The sequence below is a fragment of the Pecten maximus genome, unplaced genomic scaffold, assembly GCF_902652985.1.
Source record: "Pecten maximus unplaced genomic scaffold, xPecMax1.1, whole genome shotgun sequence".
NCBI classification, from domain to species: Eukaryota; Metazoa; Mollusca; class Bivalvia; order Pectinida; family Pectinidae; genus Pecten; species Pecten maximus.
In genome coordinates this window covers 47,240-67,862 of record NW_022982735.1, presented here as the reverse complement: position 1 = coordinate 67,862, position 20,623 = coordinate 47,240, and the positions used below count along the sequence as shown (strand labels likewise).

Genomic DNA, 20,623 nt, shown 5'->3' with positions numbered 1-20,623 from the left:
ATAGCAGCATTGTTATTAAAAGTTCACAACTGAGAGTCATAGCTCCGTCTGCACATCGTATAGTGACACCACGTGGTACGAGCGCAGAAGTTTCACAACTGTTGAAATAATCGTACTTTGTAAGAAATAACAGTCATAAATGAACAAAAACCACTTATATTACTTATATAAGTTCTGATAACTGAAAGTACTTACACCGTGGTGGCTGCAAGTTACATAAAACATCTTTTTCTTTACACGAAGTATGCATCAACCGTAGTAAACAACATTGTCAATATTGAGAGTTCTTCAAAGGGAGATAATCGCGAGACTACTACGGAAGCCGCGACGGCACACTCCTCGCCTGATGTCACTAGACAACACTACCGAGTACCACATAATACACTTTCTATGTCACATTCAGCCTTTGTTGTCTCCAAGAAGTAAGATCAGTTCGTTGATCGGTCGTACATATAACACAGGCTTTCCTTGTCCGGAAGTAATCTTGACCTCTGCCGTTCGAACTAAACCGTCATTGCTTGGGAAGACCCTTGCGACATAACCCAATGGCCAATTGTTCCTTGATACCTCCTTGTCCCTAAGTAGCACAATATCCCCTATCGCGATATTCTTGCGCTTGTCATTCCATTTCCGTCGAGGTTGTAGAGTATGGAGGTATTAGGCTCTCCAGCGCTTCCAAAATGTGTCGGCTAGAACCTTCACTCTTTTCCACTGCGCCTTGTGCAAACTAGAATTATCAAGAGGCACAAATGGTTCGATGATGGAGTCTGGTTTCTGTGTCAGAAGTGTAGCCGGACTGATTGGAAATGGATCCTCCGGATCTGAAGACACGGGTACTAGTGGCCTGGCGTTAACGATCGCGCAAACCTCAGCTAGGAAGGTAACGAGTACTTCGTGAGTCAAATTAGTGTCCATCACTGTTGTCAGCATTGACTCAAGAACGCGACGTGAGACACCTATCATCCTTTCCCAAGCCCCGCCCATATGTGATGCGTGCGGTGGGTTGAAAAGCCAGGTAGTTCCGCGGTCGTATAGGAATGTCTTCACTGCTTCTTCCTCAACCTTAAAGGCGTTAATCTGCAGATCATCCACCGCGCCAATGAAATTAGTGCCACGATCTGATCGGATCTGTTTTACATGGCCCCTCACAGCGGTAAACCTTCTGAAGGCATTAATAAAAGACGACGAACTCAATTCTTCTACCACCTCTATGTGGATAGCCCTGGTGGTGAGGCATGTGAACATAATTGCCCAGCGTTTTGCTTGGGCTGAACCACCACGAGTACGCCTGCTAACAATCTGCCATGGACCGAAAGTGTCCACACCGACGTTGGTGAATGGTGGGCCAGGTTGAGGTCGGTCGGAAGGTATGTCTGCCATCAATTGGTGCTCCAATTTCCCTCGAAGTTTACGACATTTCACGCACGCATGCAAGACCGTTGATACCAAGCGCTTACAGCCCGTTATCCAATATCCTGCTGTCCTCACGGCTCCTTCTGTGAAATTTCGCCCTTGGTGTTTAACCTGTTCATGAAATAGTCTCACGAGAAGTAATGCGACATGATGCTTCCCAGGGATGATGATTGGATTCATTTCATTCTGTTGAACATGGCTTTGATTTAGGCGTCCGCCTACTCGTAGAATTCCATCCTGATCCAAAAATGCGTTCAGTGACAGAATCGAACTTCCGTTTGGAAGAAGTTGATCGCGTTCGAGACTGTTTAGTTCTTCCGGATATGCCTCTTTTTGCACCTCCTTCACCACGAATTGTTCGGCCTTGTGGTAAGCAGCAACACTTCTGTCCTTACTGCAAATATGCCAACCCCTACACTCGGACTTGCTGACAATGGACTGTGCCACATGCGTCAGTGTCATAATAGCCCTGATAAGGGTCCTCCAAGTAGAAAATCTTGCGAAGCGATGAGAACCAAGTGGTGACTGTTTGACGTCTGTCTTTAGACTTTGAACCTGGGGCCTTACCTCTTTGTCATCTTCTGGTTCATGCAGATCAAACACATGCTCTGATGTCATATCATTAATCGTAGTAAGACGAGTAGGTCCATTGAGCCACATGCTGTCTTGAATAGCCTGGGCGGGTACTGATCTTGTCCCTTCATCTGCTGGATTTCTATCTGTTTGCACATACGACCATTGATCTGCGTCCGTCACGTGTATAATGCGTTCTACCCTATTGGCTACATATGTATAAAACCTCCTTGTTTTGTTGTATATGTAACCAAGTACAACTTTGCTATCGGTGTGGAATCGAAATTTCTCAAGAGGGATATGTAAGTGGTCAGATACTGTCTCTGCTATGTCCACGGCCAATACTGCAGCACACAATTCCAGTCTCGGTATTGTATGGCCATGGAGGGGGGCTACCTTAGCCTTGCCAAGAATGAATCCAATATCTTGTTTTCCGTTTCCATCCTTTGTATGTAGATAACTTACTGCAGCGATAGCTTTCTCGGAGGCATCAGAGAAGACATGGACGGTACTGTCAATAGATAGTTTGAATGAAAACTGTGCGTAGGTCCGAGGTATACGAACATGTTGTAGGTGTTCAAGAGAGTCTCTCCAGAGTTCCCATTGTATGCGATGTTCTGCGGGGAGAGGTTCTTCCCAATCTTTGGTTCCATGAATAAGAGATCTCAAAAAGTGTTTCCCATCGATTACTACTGGAGCCAAAAATCCTAACGGGTCGAAGATCCCGTTGACAGTTGACAGTATGCCCCTGCGCGTGTATGGTTTAGCTTCTGTTGAGACTTGATAAAGAAACGAGTCGGTTTCCAAACTCCAACTGACTCCCAAGCTACACTGAACAGGCAGTGGTTCACATCCTAAATCGGGATCTTTAACACCTTTTGCAAGGTCGTCTGCAGGAAAAGAGTTCATAACTTCATCACTATTAGAGGCAATTTTGTGTAAGCGTAGTTTCCCTCCTTGGTGAAGTGCATGCTGTGTTCTTTTCATAAGGTCAACAGCTTCGTCGACAGTTGGTAATGAGGTAAGCCCGTCATCCACGTAGAAGTCATTAGTGACAAAGTCGGAAACGTCATCATCATTTCCTTCGGCTGACTTTCGAAGTCCTAAGGTGGCAATGGCAGGAGAAGGACTGTTTCCGAAGACGTGGACGCACATGCGATATTCCACCAACTCATTTTCCGGATTGTTGTCCTTGTACCATAAGAACCTTAAGTAGTTCCTGTGGTCTTCCCTTACTTGAAAGCAATAAAACATTTGCTCAATGTCTCCTACTATAGCCACCGACTCCCTTCGGAACCGCATCAGCACTCCAAGCAAGCTATTTGCAAGGTCTGGACCAGACATGAGGACATCGTTCAATGAAACTCCATTGTGCCTTGCCGAGGAGTCAAACACTGCTCTAAGTTGCTCCGGTTTCCGCGGGTGGTATACACCGAAAATTGGTAAATACCAACATTCTTCGCTGTCCTTAAGCGCCGGCGCTAACTCGGCGTGGCCACTACTGAATATCTTTTCCATGAAGTCTACGAAGTGCTGTCGCTTCACGGGGTTCTTTCGCAGACTGGTATCCAGGGTTCTTGCTCGTTTAACAGCTTGTGTTCGGTTGTTAGTCAATCTTGGTCGTGGATCGCGGAATGGCAGTGGAGCTATCCATTTACCATCATCACCTTTCACAAGCTCTTCTTTCATGATGCCGAGAAACCTTCGGTCTTCCTGTGACATGCTGACTTTCTCATCCTCCTTTGTACGATGGAACACATGTTTTCCTAATACATCAAGCTCCTTTAAGGACCTGTTCGCATCGTAGATGCACTCAAATTCGTTCGGACAGGGTTTGAAGAGTGATGGTCGGCCATCTGCTAGGAAATTGGTTTTACAAACATTTACTAGTTCTGGAATGCGAGTCCTTCCTAAGCAAGTCTCTCCGATTATGACCCAACCGAGAGGGAGTTTCTGGGCATATGGCGTGTTTGATGGTCCTATTCTCTGGTCCAAAACATGATGAGCTCTAATTACGTCCCTTCCAATAAGCATCAAAATGTGAGCAGTGTTGTCAATAGGAGGAATACACTTGGCAACGTCTCTGAGATGGGCGTAGTTTTCGGCTACCTCAGGAGTAGGTATTTCATCGCGAATTTCAGGGACGCGGTCACATTCTAACAGGATGGGAATGTCAAGACTTATAGACCTGTCTACAGGTTCAACGATAACCTTAGTCGAGTCTCTGCCTGTGGTCTTCGAAACCCCGGACACCGAAGATAACACGTAGTTGTGTTGTTTTACTTTAATGCCAAGTTGGTCAAATAATTGTGATTTGGCCAGTGACATGTTGCTCTGGTCGTCAATCATGGCATAAAGTCTTATGCGGTCTGTGGGTCGGTCTTGATGGAACGCGTCAACAAGAACAATTTTGGCACATGATTTCCCTTTGAACTTATTGCCACAGATCTGCGTGCAGTTAACTTGGACAGGAGATTTAGATACCAAGGATGCAGGCTCCTCGCCGTACTCTAAGGAGCCTGAATTTGACTGATGTTCAAGATGGAGTGCTGTGCAGTGCCTTGCACTATTACATTCGCTACAAGGTTGTTTCACATCACAGTTGCGACTGATGTGTGACGTCGATTCACAGCACCGGAAGCAGACCTTCTTATCCCGCAACAACTTCTTCCTCTCCTCCATCGACATGGTGAGGAAGGCCCTACATTTGTTGAGAGTGTGGGAACTAACGTTGTGTAGAAAACAAGTCTTTCTGTTTCTGTCACTGTTTTGTATGCTATCAGCGTTGGTTTTCCTGACTGAGATGTTCTTTCTCTCTTGAGGATTCCTTTGTACAGTCTTATCATTCTTGCTTCCATTAGGTTGGTCATATGTGAAACTGGGATTGTTTTTCACTTTACTTAGATCTCTCAAAAATTCAGAGAAGAAACTGAATGGAGGAAATGCGACATGGTGTGTTTTTGTAAACTTTATTGCAGCATTGGTCCATCTCTCTTGTAGGTTATGTGGAAGTTTGGACACAATTGGCGAGACTCCTGTCGATGAGTCGAAGTATCCTAAAAGAGACTTATATTGGCTATCCTCCTTGAGTGATTCAATTTCGGATGCTAAATCTGATAGATCAAACAGTTTCTTGGTGTCTCTTGGTGTAAGCTTAGGAAAGCTCGCTAACCTCTGTCTAAGTGAAGCTTCTATCATCTCTGGTGCCCCAAACCGTTCGTCAAGACGCTCCCATACTCTCAAAAGTCCTCTTTCTGGGAATCCGAAGTTTGAAGCTTTGAGACTTACGACATGTCGTTTAGATTCGGGTCCACACCATTTCTCAAGCAAATCCATCTCATCTCTTGGGGTGACGTTAAGATCTGCCATGATTGACTTAAAGCTTGATTTCCAGGTTTGGTATGACTCTGGTCTGTCATCAAAATTTGTTAACCTTGAGAGAAGAAGATCCTTCTTCAACAGAAAACGGGTGAGGTCCATAGCTATACCTGTGTCCGTATTGGTTGCCGTAGTAAAAACAGGTGCATTTGGATTCATAGGTAAATGCAAGTGTGGGTCTGCTGTCACCGGGAGTTCAGCACTATGATCATGATATACTGTTTCTTCGACATAGGCTCTTGTTCGTTGCTGCGTGTCAAATTTCGGAATAGCCTTTATCCTATCGTGGTTATGAGTTAGGTTAAACTCCTCCGAGTCCTCAAGGGCTTCCGCTTCCGCTTCCGCAGCAGCGACCTCCTTCTTTTGTGTAAGTAGGTCAAGATCGGCTTCTAGGTCGGCTTTCTCCAGTTTGGCTGCTGCGCTAGCTCGAGCACTTTCCAGTTCAAGCCTTGCCTGTCTCTTCTTTAGGGCCGCCTCTTGTTCAGCATATTGCAGGCGTGCCTTCTGTGCCTCAGCCTTTGCCTTTTTTCTAGCGATGACAGAAATCACACTTGAATTTTTCGAACTAGACCCAGCACTGGATTGTCTCGAAGATAATGCAGGCTCAATTGACTTTTGCTTCTCTGCCCGCTCCATACACGTGCCTAATTCCTTAATAGATTGATCTATGACTAACGTATGACTGTGCCATCTCAAACTCTGGTTATCAAGAAGTTCAAGGCTCTCTTCTGTGTTTTTGCGTTTCAGATACTCGAAGAAACTGGATTGGAGTTTATCAAGGCTACCAGTACATTCCCGTATGTTTCTCTCAAGGTCGATCAGGGAATCGAGATCTAATTTCCTACCTTCACCTTTTACACGTCGAAGATGGGAATCTAATTCTATCCACATATCCTCATAAAATTTGTTGTGACTTTGGACTGCATCCTCGTACAGTTCCTTAGCCTTGGGAGTTAACGTCCTTACCCTAGGCTGACTGGTGTGTGTTGCCTCACTGAGCTCCGTTACTTGATGTGTGTTGTCTGTGTGGTCGTCCATGCTGTATGAATTCGTGTAGGCGTAGACCGATGTCTGTGTCCTTGACGTAGACGTTGTCCCGTTGCCTGTTGAAATCGTAGCTGGATCTCAACTTCAGCCGATTGGGTACTTTTACTGTGCTGTCCCATAAACAATGTACAGCCAGTTTACCTCGTACAACATCCTTTATTTCCAACTAGTTTGTAATACATATAGTTGTAGTGTTTTGGTGTTGAAAGGTGTTGAAAAATGGTAAAAGTCTGTAATAAACAGAAACAAAGAAACGTAAGAATACGCGTAAAAAATTGAATTTACATGTATAGCAATTTTAGCATTGTCAGTTATATGGTAACTATGAGCTTCCATACATTGAAAATTTTGACAAACTGACGATTCCTTCGATCACGAAAATTCCATAAATCTTAATAAATGTCGTGGTTTCAATGTTCAACAATGATTGGCAACAATAAATCTTCAATTCAAATAGCAGCATTGTTATTAAAAGTTCACAACTGAGAGTCATAGCTCCGTCTGCACATCGTATAGTGACACCACGTGGTACGAGCGCAGAAGTTTCACAACTGTTGAAATAATCGTACTTTGTAAGAAATAACAGTCATAAATGAACAAAAACCACTTATATTACTTATATAAGTTCTGATAACTGAAAGTACTTACACCGTGGTGGCTGCAAGTTACATAAAACATCTTTTTCTTTACACGAAGTATGCATCAACCGTAGTAAACAACATTGTCAATATTGAGAGTTCTTCAAAGGGAGATAATCGCGAGACTACTACGGAAGCCGCGGCGGCACAGGAAGAATTGGTATGACCAATACGGTTGTTAGGTGAAGGCAGGCAATATTATCTAACCCGTTTTCTCCGTGCAGTCCTCCTCGTTTCATTAGGCCGTATATTCTCCTTCAGACTTTCTGAATGTTTGAATTCACTGTAGCTGCAAAGATGGACACTATGTTCTTTGTGATACCTAAGTGTGTGGAGGTATGAAGCTGATTGATTGTCTCCAGTCCCAACCAGAAACTCGGGAGTTGTTTGGTGTCAGTCTTCCCTAACTTAATTTTCAAGACCACGCATTTGGCTGCCTGTGATAAGTATCTCTCCACATCAGGGTATAATAGAGTACATATAATGGTGACGTTGTTTGCACATGATGTGGGCGCTACAGTCGACTGTTCAAACCATTAATCGTAGTCCGATGTTTCGTAAGGAGAACTTGTATAGATATGTGCTTACCAAATCTCCCTACCGGATGCCTAGACTCTGAGACATCCGTCCATTCTGTTAAACTTTGTTAGTCCTGCTGGAGAGTAGGTTGTTAATGACTGTCAATATTTTACCCTCAATACCAGAAAATCTTCCTCGGTAGGCTGTCGTGGTTTACCACGTTTAGGAATGCTGCGCATATATCATGTCGGAGAACTTTATAGTACACCGTCAAGGATAGGAGCAGGAAATAATTAGGGATTCTAACATCCGGGTATATAGCTCGGGGCTTCCATCATATGCTACCTTTGGTTTTATACAGGTGTGTTAAATTCTTTCATGCAGATTTGTATGTAGCCCTTTTCGATGGATGCATCCATAAGGGTGACTAATGGAGCGATACGAAATACCGTCTCCAGTTTTGATTATTAGCCATGACATGTATAACCTCAGATTTTTCTTTTTGACATTTGCTACAGCTTTCGGACATTTTCATATATGAAGGTAACGACAAAGTTATCTGCATGACAGAGTTTCGTGAGTGATGGAATCGACCTATTGATATTGATCTTCGTCACGGCAAAGCTTTGTACTGTGCACCAGATTAGTTACGAATCAATCACAGAAATGAATTTGATTTAAGGAACCGGTTGTCATAAACACTGGCATGACTGATCTTTACACCACTATTTGCCTTGTTACAAAAATTTAGTTTTTTTTTTGTGGGAACATAATTTTGTTTCACAAAAATATGGAAATTTGAACATTTTGCAAAACATTTTGCAAGACACACGAGCAACACATAAATACAATAGGTAGCACTGATTAGTTAACACGATTCCTTAAATATTTGCTTAATTTAACATACTGAAGAAAAGCTTTTTTCACAAATGTCACATTAAAAATAATTCAGTATAATTTTACATTATTTGGCAACAGGACATCATGTGTGGGAGTTTACTTATCAAATCATTCACTGTGAAAAAAACCACATTCAAAATCAATAGATTGGTTATAAGGCATAATACGTATATGAGTTCTTCTCTAGGTACGTTTTCCCATCTTCCAGTTTCAATTGAAAATCGGGGATTACCTGTACGACACCTTTCGAAGGAATCTTTTAGACCTTTAGGTAAAATCAAACGTTCTTAATTTATACTTTGTCTTTACCTTCTATAGCATACACTTGTACCTGAATGGAAAACTTTATCATGCTATATTCTAAAATAACGAGATTTATTTGTATATTGATTATTGTTGTTTTGAAAAAATAAACTTAAGTGAAAACATTTTCGACAAAAGGTATCCGTTTTATTTATAGGTTTCCGAACCACCGATAGGCAATCCAGTTAACAAGCGTTTAAATGTTAGATGTTGACTGCTAGCATGACCTAAGAAATTCAGTCACTTCTCTCCTTATTTACAATCATGCTTGCGAAACATGCAGGTATTGTCAGGCAGCGGACAAAAAATCGTTGATTCAGAAGAATTCCAAACATAAAATACCAGTACGATATCCTTTATGTTTTACCCAAAGAGCGCCTTGTATATCATCAGAAAATGTCGTCGATTAATCAATTATGTAAATAATGGTTGAAACTAATTAAATATGATACTTGTGTGTTTTTAGCCTACACAATTCTATGCACATTTTATGCTATGTTTGGTTGGTAGTTGAGTAATTTCTATTCAGCCTCCAGACGTTATTATGCTTAGATAATGATTTCAGTTTTTACAATTAGCTTGTGTACATGTATTTTGTTCTTTGCAATATCTTAAATAATGGCGGGGCGACTTGGGTCGTGTGCTCGCTGTATCTCCCTGTATCTTATATGTCGTGAGAGGCAACAAAGTGCGGGTCTCTCAGGGCTTTTCTTCTGTTTATAGACATTAGCTAATCCAATGCATGCTGTGGGTTGGGGCCAATGGAGGCGATAAAAAGTGGGGTATTTTTTCTGTAACGTTATTGGTATATTAAAAGATAAAACTGATACTTAATCAATGTTTAATGATATACTTGCCATGCTCTGTGTAAACTGATGCTTCCTTAGAAAATACCCGTGAAGTCCTTGTAGAAGCGGGGAATATTATGTTTAATACTCTATCTCACTGCATGTCCCAAGAGGCGACTACAGGTAACGACGATATATTGGACTCCCAGTAGGATCGTAAATGGTGTCTATCCTATTGTTAGAGGCCACTGTTGTAGGGGACTAAGAGTAGGTTCCCTCCATAATCGAGTTTCTAATAAATGGTCAGTTTTAGCGACCTGCTGATCTGCAACACTTTCAATCTTTGTGCTTGCGTTTCTTTCTTATTTTGATTTTCTTACTCAACTTCACATTTTCTATCTTATTTTGATCTTCTTACTTAACTTCATATTTTCTTATTTTGATTTTATAGCTAAACTTCACATTTTCTGTCTCATTTTGATATTTTTACTTAACTTCACATTTTCTAGATTCGCTAGTAAAGGGTCCTCATTCCACAAGGCGGCAAATAAATGGAAGCGAAATTATCATTTGGTAAGAAAAGATTTACTTTATACTATTACAACACCCATTAATATACCTCTACTTTGTTTATTCTATATAAAAGTTACTTGTTAAATCCACTTTTCTTTGCTGCGTTCGAATCCTTTGCACATAAACACATCTTCACTCGGATGTTTCCACCGAGATCTGGTGGGGTTTGTTACCGGAAACGCCTCAGCTGCCAAGCGACGCTAGAGGTGGGCGGATACTGTTGCCGAACTCGCTGCCATTCGCCAAGAGAGGCGAGAAGTGGGAGGAGCCTGTTGCCGAATGCGCCCTCTATGTGCATACGACAGTTGTTTTTTTTAAAGTTTTATTTAGCAGTGTCACAGTTTTCTAAAACAGATGAAGATGGCTCGTTGCCGTTATGGAAGAAAATAGACGAGACATGAAGGTTGCTTACAGTGATCAAGTATTAAGGTTTAAAAAGCCCATTACGAAAATGAAATGAGGAAGCCATGAATTCAGTAATAAGCTATATAATATTCACATGCAAAGAAACATAAATCAGTAGTTGGACTTACTTTAGAAAGTCGTTAATTGATATAAGGCCAAAGCTGATAGTTATAATGTCTCGCCAAAATGATACATACCCAAGGGATGTTTCCTTAAAAAAGTTAAACAAGTTGTAACCATCAGTTTATAAAATGTACAGTATATCAAAGTTCATATTAAAAGAGGGGGGGGGGGGGGGGGGGGGGGTCATACGGGCGTTAGGTTTAGCCTCAGACGTTTATTCACGGCACATTGTAAGTGCAAGTGTACCCTTGTGTTTCGTGGGGGCACTAAAACATAAATCACTATATTGTGCATGAACAGTACCCATGTGTTAATATGTTTATGGTACCTCCATATACTTGTCAGGGATAATATTTACCATTTTCCGCGTACAAGTTTAATTGAGAATAGGGCATATGTTATAAAATTGCTATTTCAAGACACAATATGAATTTACAATACTAGTTACATAAGTAAGTACAGGCCTTTATTTGAAACAATAGATTCCAATCAATCTACTGATATATGATGAGCTATATTTTTGCCTGTCATTATTGTAGAAAATGACTTTTAAATTGCTAGGCTTACCGAAATACCCAACGTATCATCAACGAAGAATTATTTGTCAACGTTAAGGTCATGCAGCTATTTAGCCTGTGTATTTTGATTCACTCTAGTTACTTTTGGTTCCTTTAGTTAGAACTTTATTTTATTATTGTAAATTGAAATTGTACATACATGTACATCATATACAACATGAGGGATTCAGAAACAAGTACTTGGTACTTATGTAAATTCGTCTCCTTGTGTTTATAGATAGCTAATGAAACAGTGCTGACAATTTCATATGTGCAGGGGAAAGAAAGAGAAAGGGTGAAAGGGTTTCGAAAGGGATGATGCTGGGGGTATTTCATTTCAGGAATTAACGCTGATTACATGATAACGTACAATGTATGACTATAGAAACAGCAAGACTGCACCTGTTGCGGATAGTAGTACTTATACAAACTATACTGCAGATACAATTCTAAATTGATATAGCAGATCATAGATAAAGGGTAGTTAGATTTTAATAGCGCTTAGATTGACTGATTTGGACACAATCAAAAACAGTTCCATTACTGTACTGGCATGTCTAGACCATCCTATAGTAAGGTATGAACATTATAATTAGGAAGAAGGCTTCAAATTATTGAATTTTTAGCTGCTTGAACTTGGGATAATGGAGAAGGAAATGCCCGGTAGTTTCAGCAGATTGATGACAAGAACACATAGGACTATCGACTAAGTTACCTGAGTACAAGTGACTATGTAATCAGCTGCCATTCCTCCAAAGTCGTGCATTATGGATATAGCCGTGTCTACTTCTGCAGTAAAAATAGTGTGAGGGAACAATATGAGCATCGGTATTTAGGAATTATTTAAGGTTAGTAGGTGAAGGATTGCATTTTATGTCATCTTGAAGTGCGTTCCATAGATCAACTGAAGAGGGAAAGACATTTTTTATAGAGATTAGTTCGACAGTTTACTTGACAAATATGATAAGCTCTTCTGGTGTTATGGGAATGTATATTAGTGTGGCGAGCAGGTAGATAATTGGTTAGGTAAGAAGGGCACTGACCATGAACGATCTCATGAAATTGAATAGTTTTATGTTTTTTTCCTTCGTACAAAAAGGGGTCCCAGCCGGTTTCTATATATAGTCTATCGTGATTTGTGAGTTCGGTAGTTTTGGTTCCTTTGCCATCTAAATGACCTGACGCAGGTAGTAAACCAGTGTTTTACAAAAAACAATCCTAGTTGAAAAAATAAAGCGGTTAAAATATTGTGTTGAGGGATATATAGCACGTTCGTGGTTTCCCCAAGATCATGCCTAGTTCCCTCGGCGAATAAAAGAATTTGAAAAAAAAACATATTTTTTTTATGTTCGCAGAGTATTTAAACATGTGTATTAATAAATACATGTAATGCTACAGTATGTCAGTAACTGATCATCAAAGCGGAAAATACAGCAATCTCAACTAATTAAAAGCTACTCAGGCCATTTTGTTCAACAACAAATAGAAATTACTTTTAATCTTATTGATATAAAATTTCAGCAATTAAGGATATTAAAACAAGTGCACGACACCTAAGTCTAAATAGCAGATCGAGTGAGATGGCACTTCAGGAATGAAATTTATTTTTTCAACATTCATGAAGTTATAACAACAATGGCTTCTGGATATATTTTATGAATGGCGTTAGCGATTCATTATTTAACGCGATTCATAGTTAATATGATATTTACATTTTGATTATTTTTGATTTTATCTGTTAAAGCATCTTATGATTTAAAAAATGCATTTGTTCATATTTGTACCTGGGAGTGACATCGGAAAGAAAACAGCCGTTCCCGTGGGTAAGTGTCGGACAGTTCTTGCCACAGTCTTAACAGCCGTCATAACAACAACACAAACAAAATATATGTAGTTCCATCTACAACATTTATTCTGTAACGACATTACTACACACTGTGAGGGCGGAGAGTACTAGCCGTGGTCACGCGGTCCCCGACTTTACCACACACTGTGATGAGGCTTGTGTTGTTATAAAAACGAATACAATTTTCGCCAATGCATTCAAGCATACTGAATGTAATTATAAGTCTATATGATGACCCTAAACAAATTACATGTCAACAGCAACAAGGCCGTTATCCATGAAACATACTTACAATTGATGAAGTTACTTCTGTTCAAATGCGCCAGATAAGTGAGTTATGCTACTGTTAGGTTTTTACTCTACTTCTTCTGACACCAAATCGTAATGTTAAATTAATTAATTAAAATATGAGTTTTATTTAAAGTACATGTTCTTGCCAATCAAGACATGTAATTCAAATTGAATATATACTCCAGGAGTAGAAAGTATAAATTCACAAATAGTTCCAAAAGTTAGCAAGTTAAATGAATTCCTGAAGTATTGAATATGGTGCACTCCAAATTTTTTTTTATTTTAGAAGTAACCCAAATAAATCATTGTAGTCAAGAAGTGTCTAAAGAAATAATTGCACGACACACAGTTCCTAACTGTTACTAACCAAACAACGACGCAAAGCTATAAGCTAAACTACTCGACACATTTCCATACTCTCTGTCTAAACTAAGCAAATAAACCTTAAAATCTCTCTATTCATAAGACCAAATCTTAGTCACTGTCACCTCCTACTCTAAGAACTTACTCCCTCTAAAAACTAATTCTTAAAACCCACTACTCAAAGTTAACATGCCTTTAATTTTTTTTTAAATTGTCTAGATCAGTCCTTTCAAAATGGCGCCGTCAAGTTGAAGTGGGGTAACGTCACAACGAAATAACGTCATGAATGATGTTACTGATTCCCGCAATTTTTGACACAATATAAGTATATAAAATGTAATAAAAAGAAAATTGAATGGTTTCCCGTTTAATATAACGATACTATTGTGGCACCCTGTTAGATTTCTTAGTTTATTTTATTCTTTATATTCATAAGATTCAGTTGAAATATATTGAGTCTAATTAGTATTACTTTGCATATAATGTTGTCGCTAATTTAAATCCGTAATCCGCGCTCCGCATCCGCGATCGCCGTCGCCAAGTCTCGTGCGTTACTTTCACTTTGATTGGAATTATGTGAGTGTGACGTAAGTGTGCAAGTTATGTATACCTGTTTGACCAGTGACAGACTGACCTCTGACACCTGTCGCATTGCGTGACATTTCCCGCGTTAATGTTTTCTTCGTTTCTCGATTCTTTCTTTTCTATGCACTTCATATCTTCTCCTCGTAGAGGTAACATCGATACATACATGTATACATATATATAGAGAGAGAGAGGCGGGTTACATCACCGATGGCTAAGGTAAATCCCCGGTACCACATACAGGGGGAAATAAATTACCCAAATGACTTCAGACACGGTTTTGGTATTTTCTGTAAAAAGAACCCAGACACCACACTATGCACCTGAAGATCTAATAACTAATATATATATAATCTCCATAAGGAGCTGACAGCTTTTCAAATTCGAGATACTAGAGACGAAATCATTACACCAGCCTAAACATTTACCACTAAACTGGCCCTAGTTTGAACCCCCGAGGTGCTTTATTACAAAGGGCCAACGCCCTGGTAAAAGAAGATCCTACGCGTGTTTTATAAAGGCCGGACAGAAAACATTCCACGCTTGTTGCTTTGTTCAGCAAGTAAACGGAAATAGCATTGCTGCATATATTGGCAAAAGAAACCGACACTGCCAGGTATGAATGGAATCGAACAAAGTGTACCTGATCGAATATCGACCAATCAGGAGTCACTCTAAGGGCGATCGGACATCGCATTGTTGTTAGTCAAAAGAAACAGGTTAATTGCATTTTTGCCAGTGAAATATATAAAATGCATTAAAAAGAAAATTGAATGGTTTATCATTTAATATAACATATTTACCTCGCATGGCAAAATATCGATATTCTGTCATACTCGTGAAATATATGTTATATTAAATGGGAAACCATTCAATATCCTCTATATGCATATCATGAACAAAATTTGACAAATCTCAGTTTTGTCCATACCAATGGATCCATTTAGTTTCAATGGTGACCAATTGAACAAAAGTTAATTTGCAACATAGCTACATGTACAATAATATCTTCCATCTGTCATAAAAAGACAAAATACAATCTAATTGTTTACATTATTTAAATTCCTGTCTAAATAAGTGACAAGTATTCGTTTATGTTCTTCTCTGGCCTTCGCTATAACTTTTCCATAAAATGAACAGAAGATAAACTTGAGTTGAAGACGAGATTCGGGAAACCTCCATACGTATATAAATGGATTGACAAGGCTATTCATAATTACAAGAAAGTGTGCAATTAAAAAAAAGATCCGATTATTTGTATCTTCATAGACCGATACGTAGATAGTGTAACAAAAGAATGGAATATACATTACATTCCATGTTAAAACTATAAATAATATTTTGTAAGTTGTCCGATACAATGTACGAGGATTTCCTCCTCTAAAACTATTGCTTGCATTCATTTTAAATATTTTCCTTTGAACCATACCGTACGCTATGCAAGTTACGGCCCGGCATACTATACCAAAGCTGAGTTGTATGGACACTCCGTAAGTTCTCATTATTTTCTCTGGTAAACAGCTGTTAAAATCCAATTTATAGTCCAGACTTACTGTTAGTGAAATTATCAAAGCACAAATCCAAATGGAAAAAAAATATATCTTCACATTTCTTGTATCAACTTTCGCAATGTAAACCATTTCATAATAGAGACACACACAACGGTCGACTGCCATACTTGTTATTATCAACGTAGCGGCAAGGTTTGATCCAAAAGTCAATGTTTCTTGAAAGTAGCACGCATTTCGTTGAAATGTACCATCCGAAACGTCAAAGATGACAAAGATTCGAGCGCAGAACGACATTCCATACACGAGGTCGCTGATGAGCAGATTCATTGTCATGATTTTTATATTTTTGGCTATTCCTTTACATTTCCACATACATATGAATGCTACCGCATTAACAAAAGTGATGCACGCAGATAAAAATAGTGGAAACTTCCCCTCTCCACTAAAATCCTCTGTGGTGTTGCTGATGTTCAAAGGACCCTTAGTTGTCATGGTGACGGATGAATAACGCTGAGGAATATGTCAATGTCTTTGAAAACAATAATTACTAAATAGCCATGAAACTAATACAAACTCGAACAATTATTATAAAAGTGACAACACTACGTCATCTAATGTCTTACCGGGAATTCTTTTTTATAAAGTATCCTCTTGTTGATGTTAATGTACATGATCCAGCACGAAACGTAAACCGTACGTAAATAATGACAGCCCTCTAACCAGCAAATCTGACAACATCCTGTGTGTAACGATAAAATGGCCGCCTCCGTCGTAGCTTTCAAAAATATTATCATTCCATTGTTCCCATCTGTGAAACTTGATAGTTTAGATGATCTGTGAATTCGAAACAAAATATGGCATGACACATTGAGTAATGATAACCTACCTGTAGCCTCACTACCCTTTTGGTGGTAGTGAACATTACTGGTGGCCAATCAAGCCGCCATACAATCGTCATATTTTAATCGTTTTATTGACTAATTTAGAGTTTGAATTATGATTTTATCAGATACTAGTAAAACAACAGAGAATACGGACCTGTGCACACATTCACAGTTCTAACTGAAAACCGATCAAACGAAAGAAGAATATTATTAAAACCTATGGAGGAGTGGGAAACTAATGTATCACATCTCACTACCTCACAAAAAACGTATAGGTTCAAAATTTGCAAAACATATACCTTTTGGTCGATTCAAATAATATTCCACATGAGAAAAAATAAACAAAACAAGAGCTGTCAGACGACAACATAGCTCGCCGAGTGTGTTGAAATTCATAATTAGGTTTTTGAAAAGTTGGTAAAAAGTCATGGTCAATATCAGCAGGTCAATCGAACACGCATGTCAAATATCAGCCTTATCTCGTCTGCTTAATATTAAGTAGCTGGGTCAAAGGCCACAGTCAAGGTCATATTGTTCGCACATGTAGTACAAATTGAAAGTTCATATCGCAAGGAACACACGTGTTAAAGTAGCTACGCTGTATGACACATCACTTTAAGAAATATATATATATATTTAAACTAGTTGTCTACGACGCCAACGCCAGGGGTATAGGGATAGCTCCCCTGAATTTCATCCCGGGGGCTAAAACAGTAAATTCTCTCATCACAACATAGCACGGATATACTCACATGTTACAGACACAGCAGTTCTAGACGTACAGCGTCACATAAAGCATTGCCTGGGTATAAGATGATGGATATATCTAGGAGATGCATATATATATATATATATGTGTATCGATTAAATACTAATCTAATGACATGACGAATCTCGCTGATAAAATACAGAAATATGATTGAAAACTGCAAGAGAACAACTCTCAAATGTTAACAAAACCATGATTCACATATTCGTTACCATAAATTAATAAACACAGATTCCTTACAATAAATCAATAAAAGTTTCAAAATAATAACAAAATATATTAACGCGAAGGCGTTCGTCCTCTCGGTTTTGTGATCTTCCAACAAACTGCACATGAAAAACTGCCCCTCTCTTACATACGAGGTCGGTTAGATTGAAAAGCATATCATACATTTCAAAACTAAGATCTTTTGTTTGCTAACTCCTTAATATCTTATTGGTATTCTTTTTGGTATAGATTTCCAAACAGACAACAACCAGCTTATATGAACAGTTGATGTAGTGTATGCATTTCCTTTAACTTATAGGAATGTGTGAGATATAATCTAGAAAATGACTCCGATTTCTTCGTTGTATTTTCAGATAGCAAAAAAGCTTTTGATACTGTTTGGCACGAGGGGTAACTGCTCAAACTGTACAAAATGATATTTAAAGACAAAATTTGGACTATATTGAGAAATATGTATACTGGTTTTGTAAGTCAAGTCGCATTTAAGGGTTATCAATCATCACCTGTTCTTATTGAGAGAGGGATCTTGAAAGAGGGGTCCTTATCTGCTAAAATGAACCTGGTTTTTATCAACGATTTATTAAAGAATGTCAAATCATCGAGGAAAAGGAGCATTTGTTATTGACCCCAAAGTTAATATCCCCACACAAGCGGATGACATATGTTTGATCAGTAACACAAGTGTTGGTTTACAAGATATGGTTACAATTTGTAAAAGTTATATTTAGAAATGGAGATTTTCATTCTCTGTAGGTAAAAGCAAAATTGTTGTTTCTACAAAAGGCAGAAAACATATTCTGGTAAAATATGTGTATTTATATGGTAAAGCATTACCAGTTGTTGATAATATTACGCACGTCGGTGTTGTTTTGAATTTTAACCTGTGTTCGTCAGACAGAACGGAGTCTGCAGGTAAGAAAATGAAAAGTGGAACCATGACTCTTATTCGATCTGGTGCTCATCCTAGGACCCTTAATCCTTTCACAGTCTCAAATGTGATTAAGGAAAACGTTTCCCGTCTGCCTTGTATGGGTGTGAACTATGGCAATTATCGAGAGCAGAATTAACATGTTTAACAATGTCATCGATATTTTGTTTACACGAGTTACAAATACAGTTGGTTAAATGTAGACTTCCAAGTTTGACGAGGAATCAAAATTCTCGACACATGATGCTTATATCAAGGCACAAGAACCACAGTCTGTGTGGAGCGAATCGTGGGTTAATTGGTATATATTGACGGAACGAGATCTGTCCAAACCTTCTGGTTCTAGCCCTGGGTATAGTAATAGTATTGGCTTTCCTGAAATTATACATTACATGGATTGTGGGTGTCCCCTACCCAAATGTTGACGCCGTTATTGAAACAAACGTCGTTGAACAAGAAGGAATTCAAGCTACGCATGAAAACACGACAGTCTCAGGCCAAACACAATTATGACAAAAATACAGGATGAAAGTTAGAACTCCTCAACCAAGGAGACAAAATTTTCATTTAAAATGAGAATAATTCGATTCCAAGAAACATTTAAAAAAAACTCCCAGGTCCAGATCACATGTTATAAAAGCTACAAATAGTCGTATCCTTGCCGTATTATCAAACAGACACGGGCAGAATCACCCAGTATACATGTATATCACTGTAATCACTGGTTGACATTAAATTAAGTCGTTAAGACGTCTGTGATGTACATGTATATTGGGTTTTGCGATATACATGTATATATGTGTGTGTGACACGCTGTCGGATGAGTACCGCATCAATTCGCAATCAATTCCGGCAAAACAGGATGTGGAACCGCATGTGGTAACCATGGTACCGTCGGAGGAGGAACCGCCTGGTCCAATATCCGACCTATGAAATCGCTATTTTATAAAACTTGAATGGCAGTTGCTGCAAGATGGCCGTCGACTTGGCACTGATACATGTGGATGAAGCAAACAACCATGGGGAGTACCAGAGGAGAAATGGAGTGAAGAGTTAGACAAGTACATTTGTCAATAAGTTTGTTTTGACCTTATATTTGTTAACTCAAAAACCTGTAATTGTTGACTGCCACGTTTTCTGTGGAGAAAATCGACATTTTCGTTTGAAAACAATGTTCTCGATCGTGTCCGAGTAAAGATAATTCATCACTTTTCAGAGTTTCGAAGCTGCGCGTGAAAGAAATAGACGATTTAGTTATGATTTCCTGGTGTCATGTTAAAGGTTACTATCTTAACTTTTGATGAAGACCATCGTCGTTGAAAAAGGGTAAAATTTTGACGACACTCTGAAATGAAATGAAAGTGGGGGGATATTGACGTCTACATCTTGTTATATATTAATAGAGGCGAGTACTTGTGGTAATAGCAGTCATCATTAACAACACCCCTCGTGTCAAATTGGACGAGGAAAATACTAAAATAAAATAAATAAGTAAATAGATAAACATTAGAAAAAGAAATTGCTTTTTTACATTTCAACGTTTTCGTTCTCAGTACTTTAATGATAGGATTGTTCAATTGGCATTCTTTTATGTTATTTCAGTAAATACAGCCTTGTATTATTTTTCATTGATGGTGTAAATATATATCTGATTATCAACATAAAAATTTGCAATTAAATTGGCATAATGACTGAATCTTAGATTCATTTTTTTCACTGTAAAGCAATTGTATATTAGTTAGACTTTGCATCTTTTTTTTTTTTATTTTTTTTCATATTGATTAAATTTTTACATTTTTCAGATTTGTATATATAATTGAGTTATTGTAGAATCTGCTTCAGTACAGGTTTGCTTCGAATAGCTATACATATATTGTTTTTTTCCAGATTTGTTTCAATTCAAATTTATTTATAGTCGGTACATATTATAAAAGTCAACTGTAGTTCTAATGAGCTATCAAAACGGACTCAAACAGTAAAAGACAGACACAGATACAAAAT

The 20,623-nt window shown here is 38.7% G+C and overlaps 1 protein-coding gene across 1 annotated transcript; it reads right to left on the bottom strand.

Moving 5' to 3' along the window:
• Positions 1–657: 657 nt before the first annotated feature.
• LOC117320875 lies at positions 658–6,402 on the bottom strand. The gene has a single exon (XM_033875357.1). The coding sequence runs from the start codon at positions 6,400–6,402 to the stop codon at positions 658–660; it is 5,745 nt and encodes a 1,914-aa protein (XP_033731248.1).
• Between the last annotated feature and the right edge of the window lie 14,221 nt (positions 6,403–20,623).

Excerpts from the sequence above, each read along its gene's own strand:
- LOC117320875 (XM_033875357.1), bottom strand. The coding sequence starts at position 6,402 with ATGGACGACCACACAGACAACACACATCAAGTAACGGAGCTCAGTGAG.